The following is a 23,944-nucleotide window of genomic DNA, read 5'->3' as shown; positions in this document are numbered from 1 at the left end:
CAACCTGGATGGAGTTGGAGACCATTATTCTAAGTCAAGTAACTCGGGAATGGAAAACCAAACATGATTATGTTCTCACTTGAGTGGGAGCTAAGCTATGATGACAGAAAGGCATTAAGAATGATACAATGAATTTTGGAGACTCAGAAGGGTGGGAGGAGGGAGAGGGATAAAAGACTCAGAAGGGTGGGAGGAGGGAGAGGGATAAAAGACTATGTTGTTGGGCATAGCGTATACTGCTTGTATGATGGGTGCACCAAAATCTCAGAAATCACCACTAAAGAATTAATCTATGTAACCAAAAACCACCTGTTCCCCCAAAATTTATTAAAATAAGAAAAAACTGAAATAAGTAAATAAATGAATAAATACATAAATAAATACATAAAGTGAGGGAATTTGGCCAGGCGCGGTGGCTAATGCCTGTAGTCCCAGTACTTTGGGAGGCCAAGGTGGGTGGATTGCTTGAGCCCAAGAGTTCGAGACCAGTCTGGGCAACACGGTGTGGGGAGGATGCTTTTTTCTTTTTGAGACGAAGTCTTCCACTGTCACCCAGGCTGGAGTGCAGTGGCGGGATCTTGGTTCACTGCAGTGGGAGAGTGCTTTTATACTCTGTGGGGACTCACCACTAGCTCTTGGGAAGAGACATGCTGTATGCATTGCTGCAGATTTAAGACAGGCCCCTGGGAAGACTGAATGCCATGGGAAAGCCGCAGAGCAACTGTCTGATCTCATATCTACTAAAAATACAAAAATTAGGTGAGGCGGGAGGCAGTGGCTCACGCCTGTAATCCCAGCACTTTGGGAGGCTGAGGTGGGTGGATCACCCGAGGTCAGGAGTTCAAGACCAGCCTGGCCAACATGGTGAAACTCCGTCTCCACTAAAAAGACAAAAATTAGCTGGGCATGGCAGTGCACACCTGTAGTCCCAGGTACTCGGGAGGCTGAGGCAGGAGAATCACTGGAACCCGGGAGGCAGAGGTTGCAGTGAGCCACAATTTTGCCACTGCATTCCAGCCTGGGCAACAGAGTGAGACTCCATATCAAAAATAATAATAATTAGCCAGGGGTGGTAGTGCACGCCTGTAGTCCTAGCTACTTGAGGGGGCTGAGGCAGCAGGATCTCCTGAGCCTTGGGAAGTCAAGGCTGCAGTGAGCCATGACTGTGCCACTGCACTCCAGCCTGGGAATTCCAGGGTGTGCTCTGTGAGCCACTCACTCTCCCCATGTGCCAATCCAGCTTTGGGACTGGGGCTTGTGCCATGTTATCCCTTCACTGCCACCTTCAGGAAGGGTGGAAGAACCTTGCTCCTAGCTGATTTCCTCTAGCAGTAATTTACTACTGATGTCAACTAGCTGGGGCTCACCTGGCCTGACAGCAAAGAGGCTACAACTTGCACAGACTCTGGAGGAATTGTCCCTGATGATGGAGAAAGTGTGAGCCTGGCTGGGGTGTAATGTCCTGGGGCAGGTGTCCCAGATACTTTATCTCCTTCACAAATGGCTACACTGGCTCCTCTGGGTGCTGCTGGTGAGTGGAGACAGCTCAGAGAAGCGGGATGAACCCTGGCCTCCGAGTCTGGGGCCCCACCCCATTTCACTGGCAGCTCTGCCATTCATCAGTCAAGCAGCCTGAGGAATGCCATGTCTTCTCCCAGGACTGTGAAACAAGAGGGCTTTGAGGCCTCACATTCTCTGAGTATCTTAATTCCACAGAGGAAAATTTCTTATGGTTAAAAATGTCATCCAAGAATATTAAAAATAAATTCCCATTTTCTGTGGAAAAAGGCTTGAGTTCTACCTTGTTCCTCCTCAGACCCCTTAACTCTGGTATTTTTACTCCCTGCAGAATAACCTTTTCAAAGGGCATCTGCAAACAGCTGCGTGGCCTTTCTGTGGGGAGGATGCTTTTATGCTCTGTGGGGACTCACCATTAGCACTTGACCTGGCTGTGCTCTCATGGGAAGAGACATGCTGCATGCATTGCTGCAGATTTAAGACAGGGCCCTGGAAAGACTAAATGCCATGGGCAAGCCACAGAGCAACTGTCTGATCAAGGAACACTGGCTTGTTCCTGAGTTCCCGAGACTCCAAGCCTCCCGGAGACCTTTGGCCAAGGGTAGGGTCACAATTCACCAAGGCGGCTCTTTTTTTATTTTCAAGGAAAAAGTCTTTCTATGTTGCCCAGGCTGGTCTGGAACTCCTAAGCTCAAGTGATCCTCTCACCTCAGCCTCCCAAGTGGCTGGGACTACAGGTGCACACCACTGCCGCCGTGCCTGGCTTTCTTCCTAACCTTTTATCATCAATGTGAATCAGAAAGAGACCTTCATGGGTTAACTTGGATACTTTGGCCAAGAACCAAGAAGAGAAAAGCTGACTTTTAAAAACATATAATTTGTATAAATTTATTCAGGTCTAAATCTATCTGAGCTACTTTCCACCCTCTATTCCAGACACACCCTGTGATCTCAATAGAATGGTGGCAACGGGTTCTTACAAGGTTGAAAGGAACAGGAAGGGATGGAACCTCAGAGCCAGACGGCCCTTTGTGAGGAAAGGGGAGGCAAGCAGTCTGGATTCTTGAAAGGAAAGGAACGCTGGGGATGATTCAATCCAGGAGTAGCAAACAGTTTCCATTTCTGGCATCAACTCCAACTGATTGACTGGGAGGCAGTTTCTTGGGACGCTTGCGTTCAGAGGAACTCTGGGGCTGTTTCTGCACCCAGCTGGAAGCAGTGCTGCATTAGATTCCTAGGGTTGCTGTCACAAATTACCATAAATTTGGTAGCTTAACATGACAGAAATTTATTCTCTCACAATTCTGGAAACCAGAAGCCTGAAATCAAGGCTCTGGCAGAACCATGCCCTCTCCAAGGCTCTAGGGGAGAATGTTTCCTTGTCTTCCCAGGTGCTGATGGCTCCTGGTGTTCCTTGGCTGATGGCAGCATCCTTCCACTCTCTGCCTCTGTCTTCCCTTGGCTTCTTCCCCTTGAGCCTCTCTGTCTTTTCTCTTACAAAGACATTAGTCATTGGATTTAGGACTCACCCTTAAATCCAGGAAGATTTCATCTTGAGATCCTTAACTAGTTATATCTACGAAGGCTCTATTTCTAAATCAGGTCACATCCTGAGGTTCTGGATGGATATATATTTTGGGGGGGCATTATTCAACCCAGTGAGAGTGCCATGATGGTTTAGCAAGCTTGACAGGGGTTCAGGGCTGTGCAGGCATAGGGCTCATGTCTTCCGCCTTCTGATCTGCCATCCTGATGTAGCCCAAGCCCACAGCTTTACAGATGATGGTGGAACTGAGACTCAGACAATAAAAATAAAAGGGTCTTGACCAGTATCATATAACTACGTAACGGCACACGAGTCAAGAATAAAGAAAGATGAAGATAAAGAGGTGGGGTAGGCACTTCGGATGGGGAAGTGTAGGGGTGGGAGGGGATGAAGATGAATATTACTGCTTTGGTTGTGGAATAACTGAGAAGAGCATCTCTGCATTTAAAACCATTGGCCAAAGAGGATCTAGATGGGACAAGAAAATAATAACCAGCCAATTGGGGAGAAAATGTAGGAGTGTTAGAAGAATTAGTACCGCACTGGGGATCCGTTTTCAGGGGATCATCTGCCCTTTTTCAGCCAAAGGAATGAGAGCTCCTCTCACTGGGCAAAAGCCTTTCCAGCCTGGTCCCTGAAAGCATCGTGCATACAGATGTCTGCTGGTTGCCATGGTGAATGATGCTGATCTGAAGAAATGAATAATGCGAGCATTAGGGGCGGCAGTGGGATTACTCAGTGTTGAGAGAAACCACACGGAAAGCCCAGAGCGGAGGAGGGAGAAGGCACCATTCTCTCAGCTTTAATCTACTCCACCTTGGAGGGCAGAGCTCTAACCAGACACGCTGCAAGCATCAGGTAAGAGACATAGATGGCTCTTCTTGGAAATGGAAATGGCTTTTCACACTCTGCTTAGAGAAGGGCCGGGCAATGGTAAATGAATATTAAAAATAGGGGAGAATTTAGAAACGGAAACAGAGGAAGAAAAATCAATAAGGGAGATGGACCCGGTCCTAAAAGCTGAGGATGCTATTTGCGTCTTGACAGAAAGCTCTTAAAAATGTCTGCTGAGGTAATTCCATCTGTACAGACAGCTAGTGGCAGACAGGAAGCCAAGAGAACATTTGTGTGTGACAAGAAACAGGATTCCTGATTACTCCTGATGGAAGGGTTTTACACAGGTGGCTGCCTGTAATGAATTAAGCTTTTTTCATTGTGGTCGAAAGTGTATTTATAGGGATGTGTGGTGTGGGGAGGATGAGTGTGTAGAAGACACCAAGCTAGGGAACATAAACATTTGGTCTCCTTCATGATGACCTTCCCTGGAAGGGTCTGAGCACATCTGTCTCATCCCTTTTGTTCCCCATTTACTGGGAAGAAATTTTCAGCCACATGGAAAGACACTGTTCACCTTCCTAAGCATCTTAGTTCACTGTTACCCTTACAGAAGAAAAACAAGGATTGAGAAATTACTCAGTGCTGTGCACCTTTCTGCAGCTCCACTCCTGGAGGAAAATGGGCACAAACACAAGAGGATGGGGGAAAGCGGAGGTGACAGAAAGGCAGGTCATAATAGCCATTAGTTTGGCTTAATATCCAATGCAGGCGAAAATCCAGTTGACAGCTGTTTACTATGTCAGTGCAATGCAAAATGAAACCTACTGGGTTTCATGTGAGGGAGGAGAGGCGGAAGACAAAGCAGGGTGAGACCGTTACGTGAATATGCATAGGCTGACTATGACTGTCTCTGTATTTCTGATCGGGGCAATCAGTAGAGGGAACTGCATGAGAGAAACTAAAATACTTGAAGATGGCTCTCTCTTATCAAAGTGGGGCCTGGCAATCTAAAGAGGGCTTATTTGATTTGTCTGGAAAAACAGCAACTGGGTCTCAGTCCTGGCATCTCATTTTGCAATAACGTCTGTAACTAAACCCGGCAGCCTTGCATTAGGAAATGTAGTGGTTAGGCGGCACTAAGTCCTTTTTCTACGTATTAGCAGTGTGACATCAGGTTGCTCATCCGTAAAATGGGAATCTAGCTCAGAGGATGTGATGAAGAATAAAGGAAATTAATTACTGTCTGTGAATCATCTAGCATGACAAGTGACATAGCAACCACTTACTGTGAGCGGTTATTACCATGATTAACATTCATAATACCAGCAGAATTAAATAGTGGTAGTTATGCTGATATTAGGGACTGATTATCTTCACCTATAAAATAAATTTCCTGGTACCGCTGGCTTTGAAAAAAACAAACAAAACAAGAGCAGAGGCTTTGGGGTGAAATCAGCTGCCAAAGAGCGATGAAGCGAATTTCCACTCACCATGGGCAACAGAACCAGGAGGCTAAAAAAAGCAGTGGGTAGAATGTTCTAGATCACTGAGCTCACAGTACTTGGAGCAGAAACAGGAGGTCAGGAAGGAAAATTGAGGTGAATCAATTGCCTGAGGGTCACAGACCTGAGAATAAAGGTGGAGCCTCTGAGGTTCTACTGATTTCTCCTCACCTTTTCTTCTTTTTTCTTAAGGGGATGAGAACAATGTTTTTATATGAAGGATCTCAGCTAGGGTGGGATGTGGCTGGGATTGCATGGGTGCATCTCTTTTTAGGCCTGAACTTTGGCATGGGACAGCCCCAGTTTTAACTTTTGTCCTGCCACTTTTTCGCTATGCCTAAATAACAGAACCTCTCGGCCTCCATTTCTTTGTCTGTAAGATGAGGGCAACATGAGTGCCCATCTCAAATGTGCAATAAATGGTGGCTATGATTATCATAAATACATACTTAAATCGGGGGATGTCACTCTTCACTTTGATTCTGGTTCCAGAATCGGGATGAACATCGAGGTGGGGAACATTTCTTATACAGGAGCCATCATCTCCTGGTCGTCCTCGGAGCCCTGCCTGGAGGACTATTACCATATTATGTACAGGCCCAACTGGAACAGCATCTTCTCTGGCTATCTTCGCTACAGCTTCCACCACGAGGAGAAGGTGCCTCGAACGATCAGCTCCGTGGTGCTGGAACATCTCGCCCCTTCCACTCTCTACTTCCTGTGCATCAGCTGTAAGAAGGCTGCCTTCCCTTACAGGCACTACTGCACCATGTTCCACACCCTGGATAAGACTCCGCTGGCTCCTGGAAGCTCCCTGGTAGACCCCCAAATCTCCCTTTGGGTGCTGATGGCCATTCTGCTGGCCTGCTTCACAGCCGTCTTGGCCTTCATCTGCCTCCAGTTCTGGTGCGTCCGTTGCCATGAGCCGCGATGGTCTTACAGGGCTGGCCACATGGAGGAGGCCAATGGGTTGGTGCGATGGCCAGAGGAGGCCCCGGATGTTGGTCAGAGGGAGGAAGACCTGCAGGGTCTCCCCCTGGTGGAAGTGCCACGCAAGAACTCCAGAGATGGAGCTGAACTGGATCCTGAAGCCAACCAGGATGCCCCTGATGCGGGTGCCTTACGGAGGGGGGGTGGTGACCAACCCGCTATACTGCCTCATTGTGGGGAATGAGAGTGGGGAGGAGACAGCCCGCCTCATGTAGCCTAAAGCTTTCCACACAGTAGGTCATTTGTACAAATGTGTCTATAGACTACCCATTTCTCTCCCATCAAATGTCACTGCTATTGTAGGTCACCTGGGTTGGATGAATGCCCCATGACAAAGCTTCTCAAGCTGGAAAATGTATCCCCCAGGGTATGCCAAGGCATAAACAAGGCATCTCTGCAGCAGCGTCCACTCGGAGGACACAGTTAAGAATTGAAAGCATTGTTTTAACATTAAAACAAACATGGATATGTTATAAAGTAGAAAGCAAAAGTTTGCATGACTTAAATAAAACATAGCACTTGAAGGAAATGTTTGAGTTACAAGTAGGCTCTTGGAGGTACACTTTTGGGCAAAGGTAGATGTCCAGTTTCCTCTGCCCTTGAGGGGATTATTTGGAAAAGTGTGAGAACCCTTACTCTGGAGTGTTTTCCAACTTTTAGGCAATCACACACCACCTGTCTCTATTTTTTAAAACCATGGATTTTCTTCACTATTATTAATAATACTTTCCTTTAAATTGACTCATTTTTTAAGCGTAAACTTATTTTCAAAGACAGCCTTATATTACTCCGTAAGTGAAAAACCAGCACCCTCCTGCTACAAACAGAAGGGAAGAGACGTAAGAATAAACATCATGAAAACAAGATAATATTAAATCTAACTTAGCTTCTATTGCCTGCCAGTGATTCTGAGCTTAATGCCTGCTTGCTTGTCTTTGATAAAAAGGGAGATCCAGTGTTGGAGAGGTAATAAAGACATATTAGCACCAATATTTGTCTTTCTCCTTGATATAGCATAAGGTTTGAAAAAGAATCAAAAAGGGAAGTGCTGTTTTTACTTTGTGAGTCAGTGTTAGTTAAATGCCATGTCTGTGAACCACCTCAAATGCTGTCAGTCAGCTTCCCCTGATTTGAGAAAATTGTCTTGACCAGACTAGGTAGGCTGTTCCGGAGAAGATGCCTGTACTCTCCAGGCATCATCCTAAGACCTTCCCAGTGCCCTCTTATATCTATAGACCACAAAATCCCAGAATCACAGGACGACACTGCAGTGAATCAACTGAGAAACAGCAGGAGCTGAGAAGCCAAGACGAGAAGCCCCACATCTCTATTCCCTTTCCTACCTCATGCATTCCCTGCTCGGCACCCATACTTTTGCCCCCATACCTGCTACTTGTGAACAAATAAAGATTCATATACTCGCAGCTGTTTCTGCCTGGATCTCATTGCTGCCTCTTTCCTTTCTCTTTAGAGATAAGAGTCTCGCCCTGTCAGCCAGGCTGGAGCGAAGTGGTACAATCATGCTCACTGCAGCATAAAACTCCTGGGCTCAAAGGATCCTCCTGCCTTAGCCTTCCAAGTAGCTGCTGGTGCATGCCGCCATGTCTGGCTAATTTAAAAAAATTTTTTTTTTTTGGTACAGATAGGGTCTTGCTATGTTGCCCAGGCTGCTCTCAAATTCCTGGCCTCAAGTATCCACTGGTCTCGGCCTCCTAAAGTGCTGGGATTAAAGGTATGAGCCACTGTGCCTGACCTCATTGCTGCCTTTATCTCTGCACCTTCTTACTCTTCTAATTAAGGGACACTTTTCCATTTGCTTTTTCTCACCAACCCTCTTCTAGGCAGGGTAGGGCAGGACTACTTACCTTGGATCCATAGAGGTAATAAGGCTGGACGTTGGCAGGTTTGTCTCGTTGTGGTTCTTGGGTGAAAGGAATGGCAGTCCGCACAAAACTAGTAGAAGCATAGGGATGGGAAAGAGTTAATAAGGTCCTAATATTATTCTTCATGGGACACAGATAACAGGAGTGCTTCCTGGCCAGGTGAAGGTTTGCACTGGTACAAGTGCACTGTTTGTTGGGTGGTTGACTATAAAGGTACTAAACTCTTCTGACATCTTCCCATTCAACTGCCATCTCCTTTCTATAGATGGGAAAAATTCAGTCTAGATTCCTGGGCTCAACCAGGTGCTTGTGGCTGCTTAGAATGACACTAGGCAAGAAACTAAGAGTGGGCTTTCTCTGGGGCTCCACTCCTCTACCTCCAGTTTGGTTTCTCAAGAGCAGAGTTCAGCAAACTCCTTCTCAAAAGAGCCAGGCAGCAAATATTTTTAGCTTTGGAAGCCAGACGGCCTCTGTTGCAAGTACTCAACTCTGCTGTTGCAGCATGGAAGCACCCACAGACAATAATAAACAAATGAGTATGATCGAGTTCCAATAAAACTTTATCAATTACAAATCATTTTCACTTGTCACCAAATATTATTCTTCTTTGGATTTTTTCCCCTCAGCCACCCAAAAGTGTGAATACTATTCTCGGCTCATGGGCTTTACAAAAACAGTCAGCAACTAGATGTGGCCTGTGGGCCACAGTTTGCTGCTCCCTGCTCAACAGTGTTAAAGCTCCTAAATCTTTATAGAACTGGAAATCTATCTCACTTAGTGTGTGGATGCAGGTGCATTTGTGGATATCTCCCATACCCTTTCATTCATTCAACACATACTCATTCAATACTGGCCCTGAGCCAAGCCTTGGAGATACCTAGAAGATCTGCAGATGAATACATTTTTTTGCATCCTTACATACTTATTTTGTATGTGAATATATATGCCTTACTCTTCCACCAGGTTATGAAACTTTGTGGGAATAAAAAAATTAGGTCTTGTCTCTACCTCAGTGCCTGGCCCAGGGCTGTGTGCACCTTGCAGGAGGCAAGTTCCACTTTGTCATGCGTATGTGTGCTCTGCAAATGTATGCTGTTTTGCGGGCATGCTTTCAGATACGTGGATATCCTTACAAACATACAATCTGATCATGTCATCTCCTTCCTCAAACTCTTTCAGGGTTAATAAAAATGCACGACCCTGCCCTGGCCTCTAGAGTATTGCACAATCTGCTCCTGTGTTATCTTTCACAGCACCATTTCCCACCCGACTAGTTTTACCCTCATCAACTTCTTGGAGAAACCCTTAGAAACTTGTCTGGAATATTCTTCTCCTGCCTTTTTGCCTTATTTATTCCTAGTCATCCTTTGCATCTTAACTCCAGCATTACTTCCTCAAAGAGGAAGCCTCCCTTGAGGTTTGCATGACTTTTTGGACTGGAATAGGTGGTACTGTTACCTCTGTCATGGCCCCGTGGGCTTTCCTTCATCTCCTTATTCACTGTTTGGAATGGTACATTTGTCGTGTGATTGATCACCCACATCCTCCTCTAGTCTGAAGACTCAAGAGGCAGGAAGGTATCTGCTTATCACGTCATGCCCCATGTTTTACTGGAGCAGTAAAACACCCCAATGGGCAACTTCAGAGTAGCAGTAGAAAGAGTTCTTCAATGAAATAAGACCTAGTTGTTAACCACATTCAACTGTCAACCAGCTCTGTGACCTCAGGCAAGTGAGAGAGCACAGAGCCTGTGCCCAGGAACCACTCACACATGTACTGGGCCTAGTTTGGAGGAGGCAGCTGGCCACTCCTGCAACCCCCATCCAGCCCCCTCTGCACAGGGACTCCCTTACCGGTTCGTGGACCCATTGTAGCAGTAGTTGGGGAGAAAGTCAAAGTTCAGTTCCCAGAAGACATGCAGGGTGATACGGCCGTAGGGGGCGGACACATTGTGATTGGCCTCCCGGAACATGGCATCGAAGCTGTCCAGCGTCATATGCTTACAGAGCAGCCGGTGCGTGAGCCGGTTAATCTCCAGCAGCCACTCCAGCTCCTGTATGGAGAGAGAGCCCACACTGCTGAGAACTTGCTTGTAAGCATTACATGTGTGTGTGTTTTATCTTACTGCTTCTGTTCATGCAAGTGACAGCTGCTCAGACAACCTCCTGGCCATTTACATGGGAACTAGGACGCTTACAGTAGCAGGTGACAAGGTTCCCTTCTTCTGAGAAGTAGCAGGATTGTCAGACTATGCTGACAGAAGTGGAGGCCCAGAAGGTTAAGGGCAAGGTAGGGGAAGGGGAGGTTGCATGCCTACCCCCTGGAAGGAGATCATGGACCATGTGCAAATCCCTTTTAGGTAGAGAACAAGTTTACTTGCTTTCCAGTTTCTATGTTGGTGAGAAGAAAGCAATACTAAGAGCTACCACTGATTAAGGGTTTACTATTAGGTTGGACCCTATGACGTTACTTGATTTTTAGGGTCAAATATTGGCAATTTTGCCTGGTTCAACCAAATTAGTATGTGCCAGTTTTATATGTGTCAACTCGTTTAATGCTTATCAAACCCTATGAGGTCAGTATTGCTGCCATTCTTATTTTATACATATGGAAACCGAGGCTTTGAGAAGTTAAGTAACTTGGCTTCAAATGCAGGAAACTGGGCTCCCAAGTGCACATTCTTAACCACTATATACTCTAACTGCTATAGAAAATTTAAAAAGAGGTGGGAGCAGAATGCCTCATCCTTTGGAGTGTAGGCCCCTTGAGATATCACATGGGGTTGGCAAAGCCATGGCTACAAGCCATGGGCAAGCAGTCTGCAGTCAGCTTATGATGACCGGGATCTACGTGCACTGTGGGCCCTGAACGAAGGAATCCCATCTTCAGACAAAGTGGGACAGAGTATCTGCACACAGCAGGACATGACATTTGTTGGGAAATAAAAGAAGAGTGTAACTCTTTGAACACACTTTGGTCTCTCATTGCCCTGCAACTTCCCCGCCACTGCTATCAAAAGGAATCAAAGCACAGTCTTGTGTAGAGACAGAAAGCACCTTAGGCCACTCCTGTGTTGTTTTGGTTAAGCCATCTTTTAAGATCGGTACAATGGTCCCTCATTCAGAGAGGGGAAATTGAGGCCCTAAAGGTTAAGTAACTTGCCCAAGGTCACCATAATAGGCCTTAGGATGTGAATCCAAGTCTCCTTATTCCAAATCATGTGTTCTTGGTCCCTGTGACACAGTTCCCTGGAACAACGATGCAAGAGCTGTGAAAGTCCTTTGAAAGGCAAAGATGGCTTTACAACATAAAGGCTACAAGAACATCGGCAAGGCCAGTTCATCAGAGCATGGCCAGGTGGGATGACCATGAGGTCGGCTATAATGGCTGGAATATGTCTACAGGAGGCAGTCTCATGCCAGGGATTCAATTTCATTCTCATTAACCACAAAGACCCCTTGATGGAGACCAGAGTATGGTCAGGTGGCGATCCCAGGCTATGCTTCCAATTTTTGGAGCTCTGCCTCTCTGAAACTCAGATTCTGTGGCTCTAAGTTGAAGTGTGCGGAAATGGTTAAAGGCTTGCAAACATACATGGCTAAGGAGACCAGACAGGTTAGGTAAGTGAGATCAACTGGGGTGAAGAGAAAGTTTGGGGAGTGGGTCCATCTATGGCAAATTGGAGGGCCCTGCCCAGGTAAAGGTGGAGCTGCTACTTCTGATACCCCGTCTGACCGCTGCCATGTTGGAGTGGGGGATTAATGATGGCAAATCCTGCAATTTTTCAAAAGAAGGTCAGAATTTCAATTCTGGAACAGCATTGGAGGAATAAGTTTTCAGTCATTGTGTACCATGAAGTAAATGAAGGGCAGAAATACAGAATCAGCTTTCTGATTCTGTCTCTTGGGGGCCTGGCTAGCTGGAATATGTCTTTATTCTGATTTACTTAGGATGGGTACTAAAGAAATAAAAAATACATGGAGTAAGTGCCGCTGAGTTTATTTCTAAGATCGCTGAGTACCCTGGCACACTGCGGTGCCTTGTTACTGGGAAGACAACTGAGAAGCTGGGGAACAATTTCTGTGTTATTGTTCTGTGACTTCAGCAGTCTCACAACATACATCCGTGTTCACAAGGGAGACTGAAGGAGAGGCAGAGGCTGCTGCAACCGCAGGTCCACTTCTCCCTGCACATTATGTAACCCAGATGATATTTCTGCAACACATTTCGGATTTGTTCTTCTGGACTTGAAACCAGAAGAGGGCATGTGCCAGCTGGATGCAGGGCTCAATGCCCCAAAGCATGGAAAAGGCTTAAAAAGCCATGTGGGCAGTTTAGGGGTCTCCTAAGAGGATGACAGCTTTCCACAGCAAGGCTGGTTTACTAAAGGGCAACACAGAGAAACAGAACTGGGGCAGTAAAACACCCCAATGGGCAACTTCGGAGTAGTGGGAGAAACTGCTCGTCAACGAAAGAAGACCTGACTGTTAACCACATTCAACTGTCAACCAGCTCTGTGGCCTCAGGCAAGTGAGAGAGCAAAGGTCTCAAACCCAGTACAGCGAGGCCTCATAGGTCACATACATAAATGAAGCCTGCCAGTGGGGCTATGGCAAGCTGAAGAAAGTGTAGCCCATCTCACAGGAACTTCTAGTCATTTATGGGCAATCGTTACCATCTGGAAATGCTGGCCTGGCATTGCCAGAGCTTCTGCAGTTTTATTTGATTTCTTCCAAATGTCAAATGTTGGCTCAAAATTACAAATGTACTATGCTGCCTAAACAAAACACAGCCTGCGGGCTGCCCGTTTTCAACTTCAGCATCGGGTCTTGCTGAGACTTGTTTGCTCAGCTGTGTAAAATGAGGGTGACTAACTCCCCAAATCTTTGCAACCTCTCCCAACTCAGAATCAAGTTGCCTCCCCATGTCAGAATGGAGTTTTTCAGGTGGAGGGAAAGGCTGAGGGGAGCTCATTCCTCATTTTGTTTCTTGGAGGAGGTAGAAACTTCTCAGCCAGGGCGAGCAGGGGCCATCCTGACCCACTGGGAGAGCGCTTCCCTGAGGTCTCTTCATGGGCTTCCCAGGAACTGGTGTTCTCGGGGGAGCCACTGCCCTCGCCTGATAAACAAGGGCTTTCACTGCTTGTTTTGATTTTGTTCCCAGCTCAAAGAACATTTAGTGCTTTTGAACAGGTGGGAAGAGGCCATGGAGACACATATATCCCAAATCTTTTTTTTCCCATAAGATATGCTCATTATTGGAAAACTAGAAGATACAGATAAACAAAAAAGAAAAAAACTCCCGCCACTTGGAGCTAATCACTGCTAACCATTTGGCATAAAGAATAACTCTGTTTCTCAAAAAAGAGGTGACTAAATGATTTCTCAGAAAAATGTGTGCTGTACTACAGTCTCCTGAAGTAAGTGACCCAGGACTTAAGTGGGTGGGTAGGTCAAACCCTAAGAAATCACCCAAAATCACTGCATTGCAGCCCCAAATTTATTTTTCTCTCATCTTTTTTCCATAAGCTATCATTTATTAAGTGCTAACTATGTATACAAAGGACTCTTGGGAGGCCAAGGCAGGCAGATCACGAGGTCAGGAGTTCGAGACCAGCCTGGCCAAAATAGTGAAACCCCATCTCTACCAAAAATACAAAAATTAGGTGGCCCTGGTGGCACATGCCTGTAGTCCCAGCTACTCAGGAGGCTGGGGCAGGAGAATTGCTTGAACCTGGGAGGCGGAGGTTGCAGTGAGCTGAGATCACGCCACTGCACTACAGCCTAGGCAACAGAGCAAGACTCCGTCTCAAAAGAAAACAAAACAAAAACAAACAAACAAACAAAAAAACAGGTAGTATCTCATTTTATCCCTATGGTAACCCTAAGAAGTGGATTCTGATATTCCCTCCATTTCTATAGATAAGGAAACAGGCTTGGAGAAGCTGAGTAACTTGCACAAGATCACACAACTAGTAAGTAGCAGGGTGAGGACTGGGACCCTAGGAATGATGCTAGAGTCCTAGTTCACTGTCACTTTATTTTTACACTTTGTCCACTTAAAATAAAAACCAACTTTATTTAAAAATAATGTTAGACTTACAGAAAAGTTGTAAAAACAGCATACCCTGCATATCCTTTACCCAGCTTCCCCACTGTTAACATCTGGCGGAACCATAGTACAATTATCAAATGAAGGAAATTAACTTTGGTACAACACTATTAGCTGAATGACAGGCCTTATTCGGGTTTCACCAGTTTTCCCACTGAAGTCCTTTTTCTGTTCTAAGATTCAATCTAGGATTCCATGTTACATTTAGTTGTCATGTTCCCTTATTCTTTCCTAATTTGTAACAGTTTCAGTCTTTCCTGTCTCTCAAGACCTGCACACTTTTGAAAAGTATCATTCACTTTTTTTTTTTAGAATGGCACTCGATTTGGGTTCATCTGATATTTTCTCATAATTAGATTGAGATTGTGCATTTTGGCAAGAATATATGATGACAACAATAATATGTCTTACTGGTGATACTAACTTTGATACTTGGTTAAGATGGTGTCTGCTAATTCTCTCCATTGTACAGTCATTCTTCCCTTTGTAATTAATAAATATCTTGGGGGAGATACTTTGAGACTATGCAAGTATCCTGTTTCTTCTCAAAGATTTTTTGGTTAAAAATTTTTGTTATTGTGGTAAGATGTACATAAAATTGAACATTTTAACCATTTGTAGGTGTACTGTGGCATTAAGTACATTCACACTGTTGTGCAACTATCAGCACCATCCTTTTCTAGAAGTGAATCTCACCTTCTCCAACTGAAACTCTGTATCTATCAAACAGCATCTTCCTCTTCCCTGGCAACCACCATCCTTCTTTATGTCTCCATGAATCTGCCTACTGTAGGAACCTCATATGAGAGAAATCATGCAGTGTTTTTCTCAAAGTTCTGCCCACTTATTTTAGCAACCATTGACAGATCTTGCCTACCATTTTTATTATGTTCTAATGGTGATTTTCCATTTCCCATTCCTTCTGTTCATCTGCTTTTGAAAGCACTGAAATCTTCCTTTGATTCACCGAAAGAACGACCAGTCAAGTTTACTCTAATTCTTGAAGAGAGAGAATTAGCAGAGAGTCGTTTAAATTGCTGTTTTCTGGGAGAAAGGAGTAGGCCTATTCCAGGCTTGTGCATCAGAACCAGTTACATAATCTGCAGGGTACAATGTTTAATGAAAATGTGGGGCCCTCTTGTTTAAGAACTTCAAGATAGTGACAGCAGAGTGGTAAACCAGCTGCGAAGCCCTTCTGGGCCTTATGCTACTGCACACCCGTGAAGCCAACCCTCCTGTGCAATTTTCCCTAGCTTCTTAGGACCCCTCACCTACTTGCTCAGCCTCCAGGATCCTAAGCACATGCAGCCGTGTCTGAGGGTTGGCCATCTCTAGAAATCTCAAGGAGATCCCCTCCACGCTATCGTTCCCAAGGCAATCAGGAACATAAGATTATTCTTATTCTGTGTTAAGTTTTTCTTTCCCAGCTCCATTCAGATGGGAGAGAGACTCACTGCCCCTCTTTAACTGGCCCAGCACTAGACTAACTACAGTCCCCATCTAGGCTTCTAGCCTGAGAAATCCCAGAGCAGAAATCCCACACGCTCCCAGCCTCTTACCACAATGGAGGTCAGGTCCTCACTCTCAAAGCGGCTGATAGCCTGGTCCAAGGATTTATACATGGCGGCAGAGATGCGCTGGGTAATGAGTCTGTTCAAGTCAATTGATCTACCCAACAGCTGGATGAAGAGAGAGAGAGAGAGAAAAGTTACTTAAAATTCACACTGGCCAGGTGCAGTGGCTCATGCCTGTAATCCCAGCACTTTGGGGGACCAAGGTGGGAGTGAGACTGCCAGGTGGGAGGGGTTTCCTGGAGAAACTCCAACCAGCCTGTCCATTGAGGTGGAGCCTCGGGAAGTTTATGATATATGCAGCAGGGAGGAGCCTGGCCCCTCCTCTTCCTGTGTGGAACCTGGGATTCCAACGGCCTGGCGGGAAGCTCTCTAGCTTAGGGACTCTGGCCTTGTGAGAGTCCCTGTTTCCCTCCTTTTTTTCCCTTTTCACCCAATAAAACCCTGCTTTACCCACCCTTTAAACAGTCTGCAAGCCTAATTTTTCATGGTGATGGGACAGACAAGAACCCCATCTTTAGCTGAACTGAGAAAAAGTCCTGCGACAGGAGGATAGCTTGAGCCCAGGAGTTTGACACCAGCAGGGGCAACATAGTGAGACCCTATCTCTACAAAAAATAAAAAAAATTAGCCAAGTGTGGTAGTGTATACTTGTAGTCCTAGATACTTGGGAGGCTGGAGCTGGGAAGATAACTTGAGCCCAAGAGTTTGTGGCTGCAGTGAGCTATGACTGCGCCACTGCACTCCAGCCTGAGCGATAGAAAGAGACCCCGTCTGTTAAAAAATAAATAAATAAAGATTTGTGCTGACACCTGACAACTATGTGCATGCACCGATAGGAAACTGGATTAAAATTACAAAGGACATAACTGGGAAGAATTGGAACTGTATTTAGAAAGCAGTATTGTTAAATTTCCTGAGTATCATCATTCTATTCTGTTTTTATAAGACAATGTCCTTGTTCTTAGGAGATACAGGCTGAAGCATTCAGGGGTGAAATGTCATGATTTGGCAACTTAAACTCTCAAATGGTTAAGAACAAAAGTATGTATATTCATCCCATACACACAAACATACACACTGTATAAGTGCTAGAGAGAAAATACATACACGAGAGACAGAATGTGAACTAAATATGGTAAAACATTAATAATTGCAAATCTGGCTACGGGATAAATAAGTGTTTATCGTATTATTCTTTCAACTTCCCTGTAGGCTTGAAACACAGGAAGTTTAGGAAAAATACGATTCACTCAGGCTGTGGGAAGAGGTTCAGGGTAGGCTCTGGCTTCTGCCGACATCCTAAATTTAGCCCTGAGGTTCTTCCTGCATCTTTCCTGCGCTCAATTCAGTCACCAGGGCACAGCAGCTGTCTCAGCAAGGGCCCACTTTGTGCCTTCATGAGGGAAAATTTAAAAGCAAGAGGATGAAGGTCTGATTACAGGATGGAAAATACAGCTTAAGGTACTTTCCACTGGGGTACACGCGGGCATTACTGCAGCGGCTATGTAGATAGCAATGAACATTTGTCGACTACCTGCTGTGTCCACAGCACTTTGCTAGGTGTCAAATGATTATTCTTAATTATCTTATTTTCCAATTTCTCTTTTGGCAGAAATTTTCTACCAACTGACTAGGGCCCCTTATAGCCATCTTATGCACACATAAAGCCCTCAGTATTTAATATCCTGTGGCTAATTCTGGCTGCATTGTAACCGATAGCAGTAATCTTCTGAGAGGCTGAAAGAAAAGCTCTCACTGAGCCGCTGCTCTATTTTCCCCCCTCTTAATGACTCTCCATTTCCCTTGGATTTCTCGTAGCAATGGGAATGTCCAGGGTTTCTGAGAGGAATTCTTTCCTTTTCACCTCTGGCATGGTCTTAGCCTCAGCCCGGCCCTTTCACAAAGACCAGGACCACATAATAAGCACACAGACATCACAGCATAAAGGCCATTTTGCCACCCGCTTGGCCAACAGCAGGGCTCTAGGAAGAGGGCTCAACATCTGCTGGGGCATCTCTTATGCTGTCTGTCTGCCTCACATTAACATTGTTAAATGGGGATGTTTCTCAGTTCCCAGCAACATTTCCTCTATATATATAGGGTCAAATGTTAATAGAAACCAACTCTACACACAAAAAAAACCCAATTTCTACCGTGGATTTGCCCTGACATGCTTTTGTTTCAAAGGCGCCACAGTCTTCCTCACTTAGACCAGCACTTGGGTCCTGTTCAGGGACAGATTTACCCATCTCTGAGTGGCAGTCCCAGCTGAAAAAAGTGGGCTGCAGCTTATGATGAGAAGACAGAGGCTTTGGTTGCCATAACTTGTCAGAGGTTGGCTATAGATGGGTGGAGAAGCCCAGAACTTAAGCCAAAGGAAGCCCAATGCCTCTTTATTGTTTATGAGATCCTGAGGCTGTGCTACACCCAGGCTCAGAAACCCACACTGGCAACACCGGGCAGACAATACCCAGGCCTGATTTCTAATCTCTATGCTGACTTCGCAGCTGCTCTCTCCTGCCCTTTCCATCTCCACGGTGGCTTCCGCTCCCCATACCTGGACGTGTCTCTGCTTCAGCAGTGTTTCATAGCGATTGGACGGTGGATACGGAATGATGACACCATAATTCTTACACTCAGCTCGAAAACGTTTATCCAACAGGACACTGGAAGGAATAAAAGTGAAACAAGGCCAGTAAACAGATAGTGAATGACTCTCAACTGCCCAGATACATCTATTTCAGATCACAGGGTCTACCCACAGAGCACTATCTTATATATCTTAAGTAAAATTGTTTTCTGCTCTAGACAAGTAACGTCAAATTTCTTTTCAGTCACCGAAGCTCAATATGTGAAACAGAGTTTCTAAGTTAAAGATGGGCAACATAGAAGTTGAGCCACTTTCCTCTTTTATTCATTTGCCACAAAAGCAATGGAGTGCCTGCTTGGTGTATCCTAGGAAACATTCTGGGTACTGGGAATACAAAGTTCCTGTCCTCATGGAGTTTATATTCGAGTGAGGAAAGACTGATAATATAAACACAAACAGAGGAATGGAATAATTTCAGATAATAGGTAATAGTTGCATAGTGTTATTTCCCAGGCACTTTAAACACACACACACACACACACACACACACACACACACACACATCATTTTAAATCTCACCACAACCCTATGAGCTGAGAGTATTACTATCTTTCACACTAAGGCATGGATTGCAGAGGAGAAGTGCTTTGAAAATAAGAAAATGGGATCATTTGGAGTTAGGAAGTCAGGCAAAGTCTCTCTAAAGAAGTTTTGCTAAACAGAGACCTGAATGATAAAATTGGAAAGATCTAGGGGAACACTATCACTGACACAACAAGCTTGGTTACATTTGAGAAGAGGAAAGATGGCCAGTGTGGATAAAGTATAGCGCAGGTTGGAGAGCATGGTGCAAAATGAATTTATAACATTAGGCCAGGGCCAAACCAGGTAGGGCCACACAGGCCATAGTAAAGAGGCTAGGTGTATTCTAGACATAACTAAAAGGCACCGAAAGGTTTTACGCAAGAAAGAGACAGCATCTATATCTACACTGTCCAAAGTAGTAGCCACCAGCCACATGTGCCTACTGAACACGTGAGATGTGGCTGCTCCAAATTGAGATGGGCTGTAAACAGGATTTTGAGGACTTAGAAGAAAAGAATGAAAAATCTCTAATAATTTCTATATTGAGTATATGTCAAAATTATAATGTTTTGGATATGTGGGGTTAAATAAAATATATTATTAAAATTAATTTCATCTGCTTCTTTTTCCTTTTTTAAAGTGCGTCTGCTAAAAAATTTCAAATAACATCTCTGGCTCACATTTGTGGCCGCATGGCATTTTGAATGAACAGGACTGACCTAGCTGATCGTTTTCTTCCTGGGCTTTCTCTGAATCTCTCAACCTCCTCAACTTCCCACACTTTAAAAAATCACTGATCTTACAGGGAAGGGTGTAGATAAAAGCCCACATGTCTGATGAAGGAAGACCCAGGGTTCGACACGCCTGAGTCTGTTTATATAGATGATGGAACAGTGTATTTGGAATCAGAATTGTCTTACAGAAGCCAGAAACCCAACTCACTGTTAGAACCACATCCCATTCAATCCACAGATGCCTACTGACTACTTTGTGAAAGGCTGTGTTCTCTGCTTTCCTTGAAATCCTACGTGTATGCTTTCTATACTTTACAGCATTTCAGAGTCGCGTTATTTAATGCACATCCTATGTTAACAGAAACTTGTGTGTGCTGCACATCAACTCCTCTTTGAAATATATCAGGGCCACTTTGGCTGTTAACAGCAAAATGAAGCAAATCCTTTTCATAGAAAAATTATTAAAGTAAGGAACTATCCTTGAAATTACTGGTTGGTATGTTTGGATTTCCAATAAGAAAGGAAATACCTATATAGAAAATTTAGGGTTTTCCTCGGTCTGAATCAACATATACTGGCAATACCAAGGAGCCTCTAAGCCTGATACATCTCTGATCCAGACTTCTTCACTGGCCTCCTGTCTGGTTTGCACACACCCATTCTTCTTCAATTCATTCTCCATACATTTATATTTTTAAGAGAGTAAACTTTCAAAAGTAAATAAAAATCGAATCGGGTCACTGTTGTACTTTTGAAGCCATCCGGAGGCATTCCACTCCTGGGAGAAACAGCTACAAAGCTGGTGTGCTCTGGCTCTGCCCCCTCCCCAGCCTTAGCAGGCAGCCTGCCCCCTCTAGTGGTGGTAAAGAGACACTGACATGTATTAATCCACAGGAATCCTCCCACAGCCCTTTGAGGCTGGCATGCTGTTATCATCATACTCCCACCACAGGGTCCTTGCACAAGCAGTTCCTTTTGCCTGCAACTTCCTGCCCCGTCCTTCACCTCGTTTTACTTCCTTCACTCCTACCAACTTCAGATAAGAACTCAGATGCCACTTCCGCAAGATGGCCTTTCTAGTTCCCCGCCCCCAAAGGTTTAACCGTGGTATGTTCCCATGAGCTTTCCCCTCACAGACAGCATGTAACCTCCTTGTCACTGTGCATTCATCGGCTTTTAGTCAATGTCTGTCTTTCCTGCTAGACTGCAGGCTGCGTGAGGTTAGCCCTCTATCTGCCTAGTTTCCTTTCCACTCTATCTCAGCACCCAGTCCGGGCCCGTGGAATGGCTCTGTTTTCTTAAGGTGCTAAAGAAGAAGGGAAGTTTCACAACAGAAAATCATGTCTTCCAGGTGGCAGTCTTAAGAGATTGCTACTCACAGCTCTGGGGCTTTCCTACCTGCCAGCCATGGCTTTGTAGTAAGCAAAGATCTGGTCTGCCAGCTTGTAGACAAACTGATCAAAACACAGGTTCACCTGGTGGAGAGGAAGCAGGAAACATCACTGGTGCCCGTTCAGGTTTATCACAGAAACCAAGCCAACTGAAAGAGAGCAGTGAGGCAGGATTGCCCAGAGTGCATTCTGGGGAAAGACGCTTTGAAGGGGAAAAAGATTCTGCGGCTAAGTTTGGGAGGTTTGGTCCCTTGCTCTCAGGGTCCTCAGTCCGTCAACAGACAAGGCAAAGTTCAAAAAGGACCCAATCTCCCCATGGTCCCCCTCCTCAGCTGTTTCGAGGCCAACTGCCTGGAGGGATGCAACAGACAGACCGTCAGAACCCGTCAGTGCTCAAATTCGTCTGCTAACTCGGCAGTGTCCCCATCCATCTCTTCTGACAGATGTTATTTTTCATTGTATTTTTCTTTGATTTGTAATTTTTTTTTTTTTTGAGACAGAGTCTTGCTCTGTCACCTAGTCTGGAGTGCAGTGGTGTGATCGCAGCTCACTGCAAACTCTGCCTCCCAGGTTCAAGTGATTCTCCTCCTTCAGCCTCCCAAGTAGCTGGGATTACAGGCACCCACCACCATGCCTGGCTAACTTTTGTATTTTTAGTAAAGACGGGGTTTCACCATGTTGGCCAGGTTGGTCTCGAACTTCTGACCTCAGGTGAGGGCACCTTGGCCTCCCAAAGTGCTGGGATTATAGGCATGAGCGACCGCATGTGGCCACAAATTTGTTTATGAAGTTGATAGTCACATTTAAAAGAGCCTTCCTTCAAACTTTGCTTAGACATCTTTGGTTTTTAATGAATAAAGTTGCCATTTCAGGGTCTCATCATCAGTGATAGACTGTGATGCTCAGGTGGGAAGATAATTCACACCAAACACGAAGAATCAAACCAAATATTTCAGAAATGGCAAGAGCAGGACATGACCATGAGATGGGGCAAAGGCAGTAGCTAGGTAAGAGTCAAAGGAAACAGATCCTATTTACTGTCAGATTTAATATTTTAAGTCTTTCATGTTTAATATTTATGTGATTAACCTTTGGTCCTTTTTTCACCAGACTCTTGGCTCCATAAGGTTAATGATTCAAAAAGCTTTCAGATCTTTTATCTCACACCCTACGTGGTATGCAGAACACAAAACCCCAGCGCTGTGTTTAGCGCTTTCCTCAGACCCAGGTCACTGAGGCCTCTGCCCTGCACTTTGAGCTTCAAAGGTCATCAGCGGACCTCCCTCCAAGCAAAGAATCCATAAGGTCAAGGTGGGCGTGTGCACTCAGGCCCCATTCTCCCCTTCTAGAACCAGCTCTGAGAAGCCTTCTACAGGCGGCTTAAGCCTCTTCCGGGGCCACGTGCTCTCTTCCCTGGCTTCCCCTCTGAGGGTGGACTCCACTATGGGTGTGTGTGACCCTAGGTTTTAGGTCTAGCCAAGGGCCACTGTTTTTGAGCAGAGTTGGCAGGCAGAGCTTGGGTATTTATACACATGCACACGAAGCCCTTCATGGTGCAGCACAGAGTTTGTGGGTGGGAAGAGAAAGGCAGCAGGCCCTGAGCTGGGTGTCTCAGTTTGTACTTCTGCCCTCAGAGGTTACACAGGCCTTCTGATGGCCATGATTACAGAGATTCCTCTCCAGAACAAGTCACTGATACTCCTACTTCATGCTAATAGCAAAAGACTGGAAAAGTCCGGAATCTGGAACAAGATAAAAGGAGCAAAAAGAGAAGCATGTCACTTGCCTCGGCTTCGATCTCATCGTACAGGAACTGCTTTTTAAACTTGGTCAGAGCATAGTAGGCGCTGTCGTTGTACAGATCCAAAGGGTAGAGGACATACCTGAAGAGGGAAAAACATAGCCAGCCGCTTACAAATGATCCCCCTTAAGGAAGACAGCTTTATACTTGCTTGGGAAATAGAAACAAGTTCACAGTCAGGAAAAGACCATCTTTCATCCCTCTCTGATGTTCCTTGAGCCTCTACCACTTAGAAGCAACTTCCTTTACAGTCAGTCCAAAGAAATAAGAAGTCCAGGGTGCAAATAAAACCAAGACTTGTAAAAATTCATCTGGGACTAAAACACATCAGGTAGCAGTTAAGAATACAAGCTACCTGCTCCTGAGATGATTCTTTTCTGAGCATAGCTGTTATGAGGCTGACAAGGCATAGGAAGGGCAGTTGGGCTGGGAAACTTCAGAATTTATCTGCAAGGCTGAATTAAATGATTCCATCTGGCTGAGCTCTCCCCATGGTGGGGCATATGGCCTCATTTCTTGTCAACTCAGTGCTTCCTTCTGGAAAGAATGGCTCTCCCTGGCAAACTGCCCTCTACTTGTACCCCAGGAGCCACCTGCTGGCTCAATCCTGCCTCTTACTCCATCATGGAAGGTTCTTTGGTTTCCAGGATATGGTCCGTTAGAATCCAGGGCATGGACATCTCGATGGGGAACTGGATTCGTCGGCCCATGGTTAACTCCAGGAAGAATTCTCGGAACCAGAGCTGGGAGAGGTCACAACACTGCTGCAGGGCTTCTGAAAGCATAAGGGAACGAGCCTTCAGTTACTTTTAGCACTAAAAGACCTTAGTTCTCATTGTTTTAATTAATTTTCATTGTTATTGTCACTGTATTAGGTATGTA

At 45.3% G+C, this 23,944-nt stretch overlaps 2 protein-coding genes across 4 annotated transcripts in view; one reads left to right on the top strand and one right to left on the bottom strand.

Annotated features, from left to right (window-relative positions):
* Positions 1 to 7,966, top strand: part of FNDC9 (fibronectin type III domain containing 9) — a 52,178-nt gene extending 44,212 nt beyond the window's left edge. Inside the window, exons 1-2 of one of the 2 annotated variants that reach the window (XM_032158494.2) lie at positions 3,164 to 3,922; positions 5,896 to 7,966. In XM_032158494.2, the coding sequence (XP_032014385.1) occupies positions 5,903 to 6,577 (675 nt within the window). In that variant the 5' untranslated portion in view covers positions 3,164 to 3,922; positions 5,896 to 5,902 and the 3' untranslated portion in view covers positions 6,578 to 7,966. Of the gene's footprint in view, positions 1 to 3,163; positions 3,923 to 5,895 lie in introns of those variants that run through there. The other variant, XM_032158495.2, reaches the window with a different exon arrangement.
* Positions 1 to 23,944, bottom strand: part of CYFIP2 (cytoplasmic FMR1 interacting protein 2) — a 135,931-nt gene that overhangs the window by 51,969 nt on the left and 60,018 nt on the right. For both annotated transcript variants that reach the window (XM_032158487.2, XM_032158490.2), the window contains 7 exons: positions 23,681 to 23,837; positions 23,048 to 23,144; positions 21,269 to 21,345; positions 18,519 to 18,627; positions 15,947 to 16,066; positions 10,130 to 10,329; positions 8,259 to 8,346 (listed from right to left, as the gene is read on the bottom strand). In XM_032158487.2, the coding sequence (XP_032014378.1) occupies positions 8,259 to 8,346; positions 10,130 to 10,329; positions 15,947 to 16,066; positions 18,519 to 18,627; positions 21,269 to 21,345; positions 23,048 to 23,144; positions 23,681 to 23,837 (848 nt within the window). The remainder of the gene's footprint in view (positions 1 to 8,258; positions 8,347 to 10,129; positions 10,330 to 15,946; positions 16,067 to 18,518; positions 18,628 to 21,268; positions 21,346 to 23,047; positions 23,145 to 23,680; positions 23,838 to 23,944) is intronic.

The sequence above is a fragment of the Hylobates moloch genome, unplaced genomic scaffold, assembly GCF_009828535.3.
Source record: "Hylobates moloch isolate HMO894 unplaced genomic scaffold, HMol_V3 SCAFFOLD_6, whole genome shotgun sequence".
NCBI lineage: Eukaryota > Metazoa > Chordata > Mammalia > Primates > Hylobatidae > Hylobates > Hylobates moloch.
Note: the sequence above shows the minus strand (reverse complement) of the source record. Positions and strands in the feature narration are given on the sequence as shown.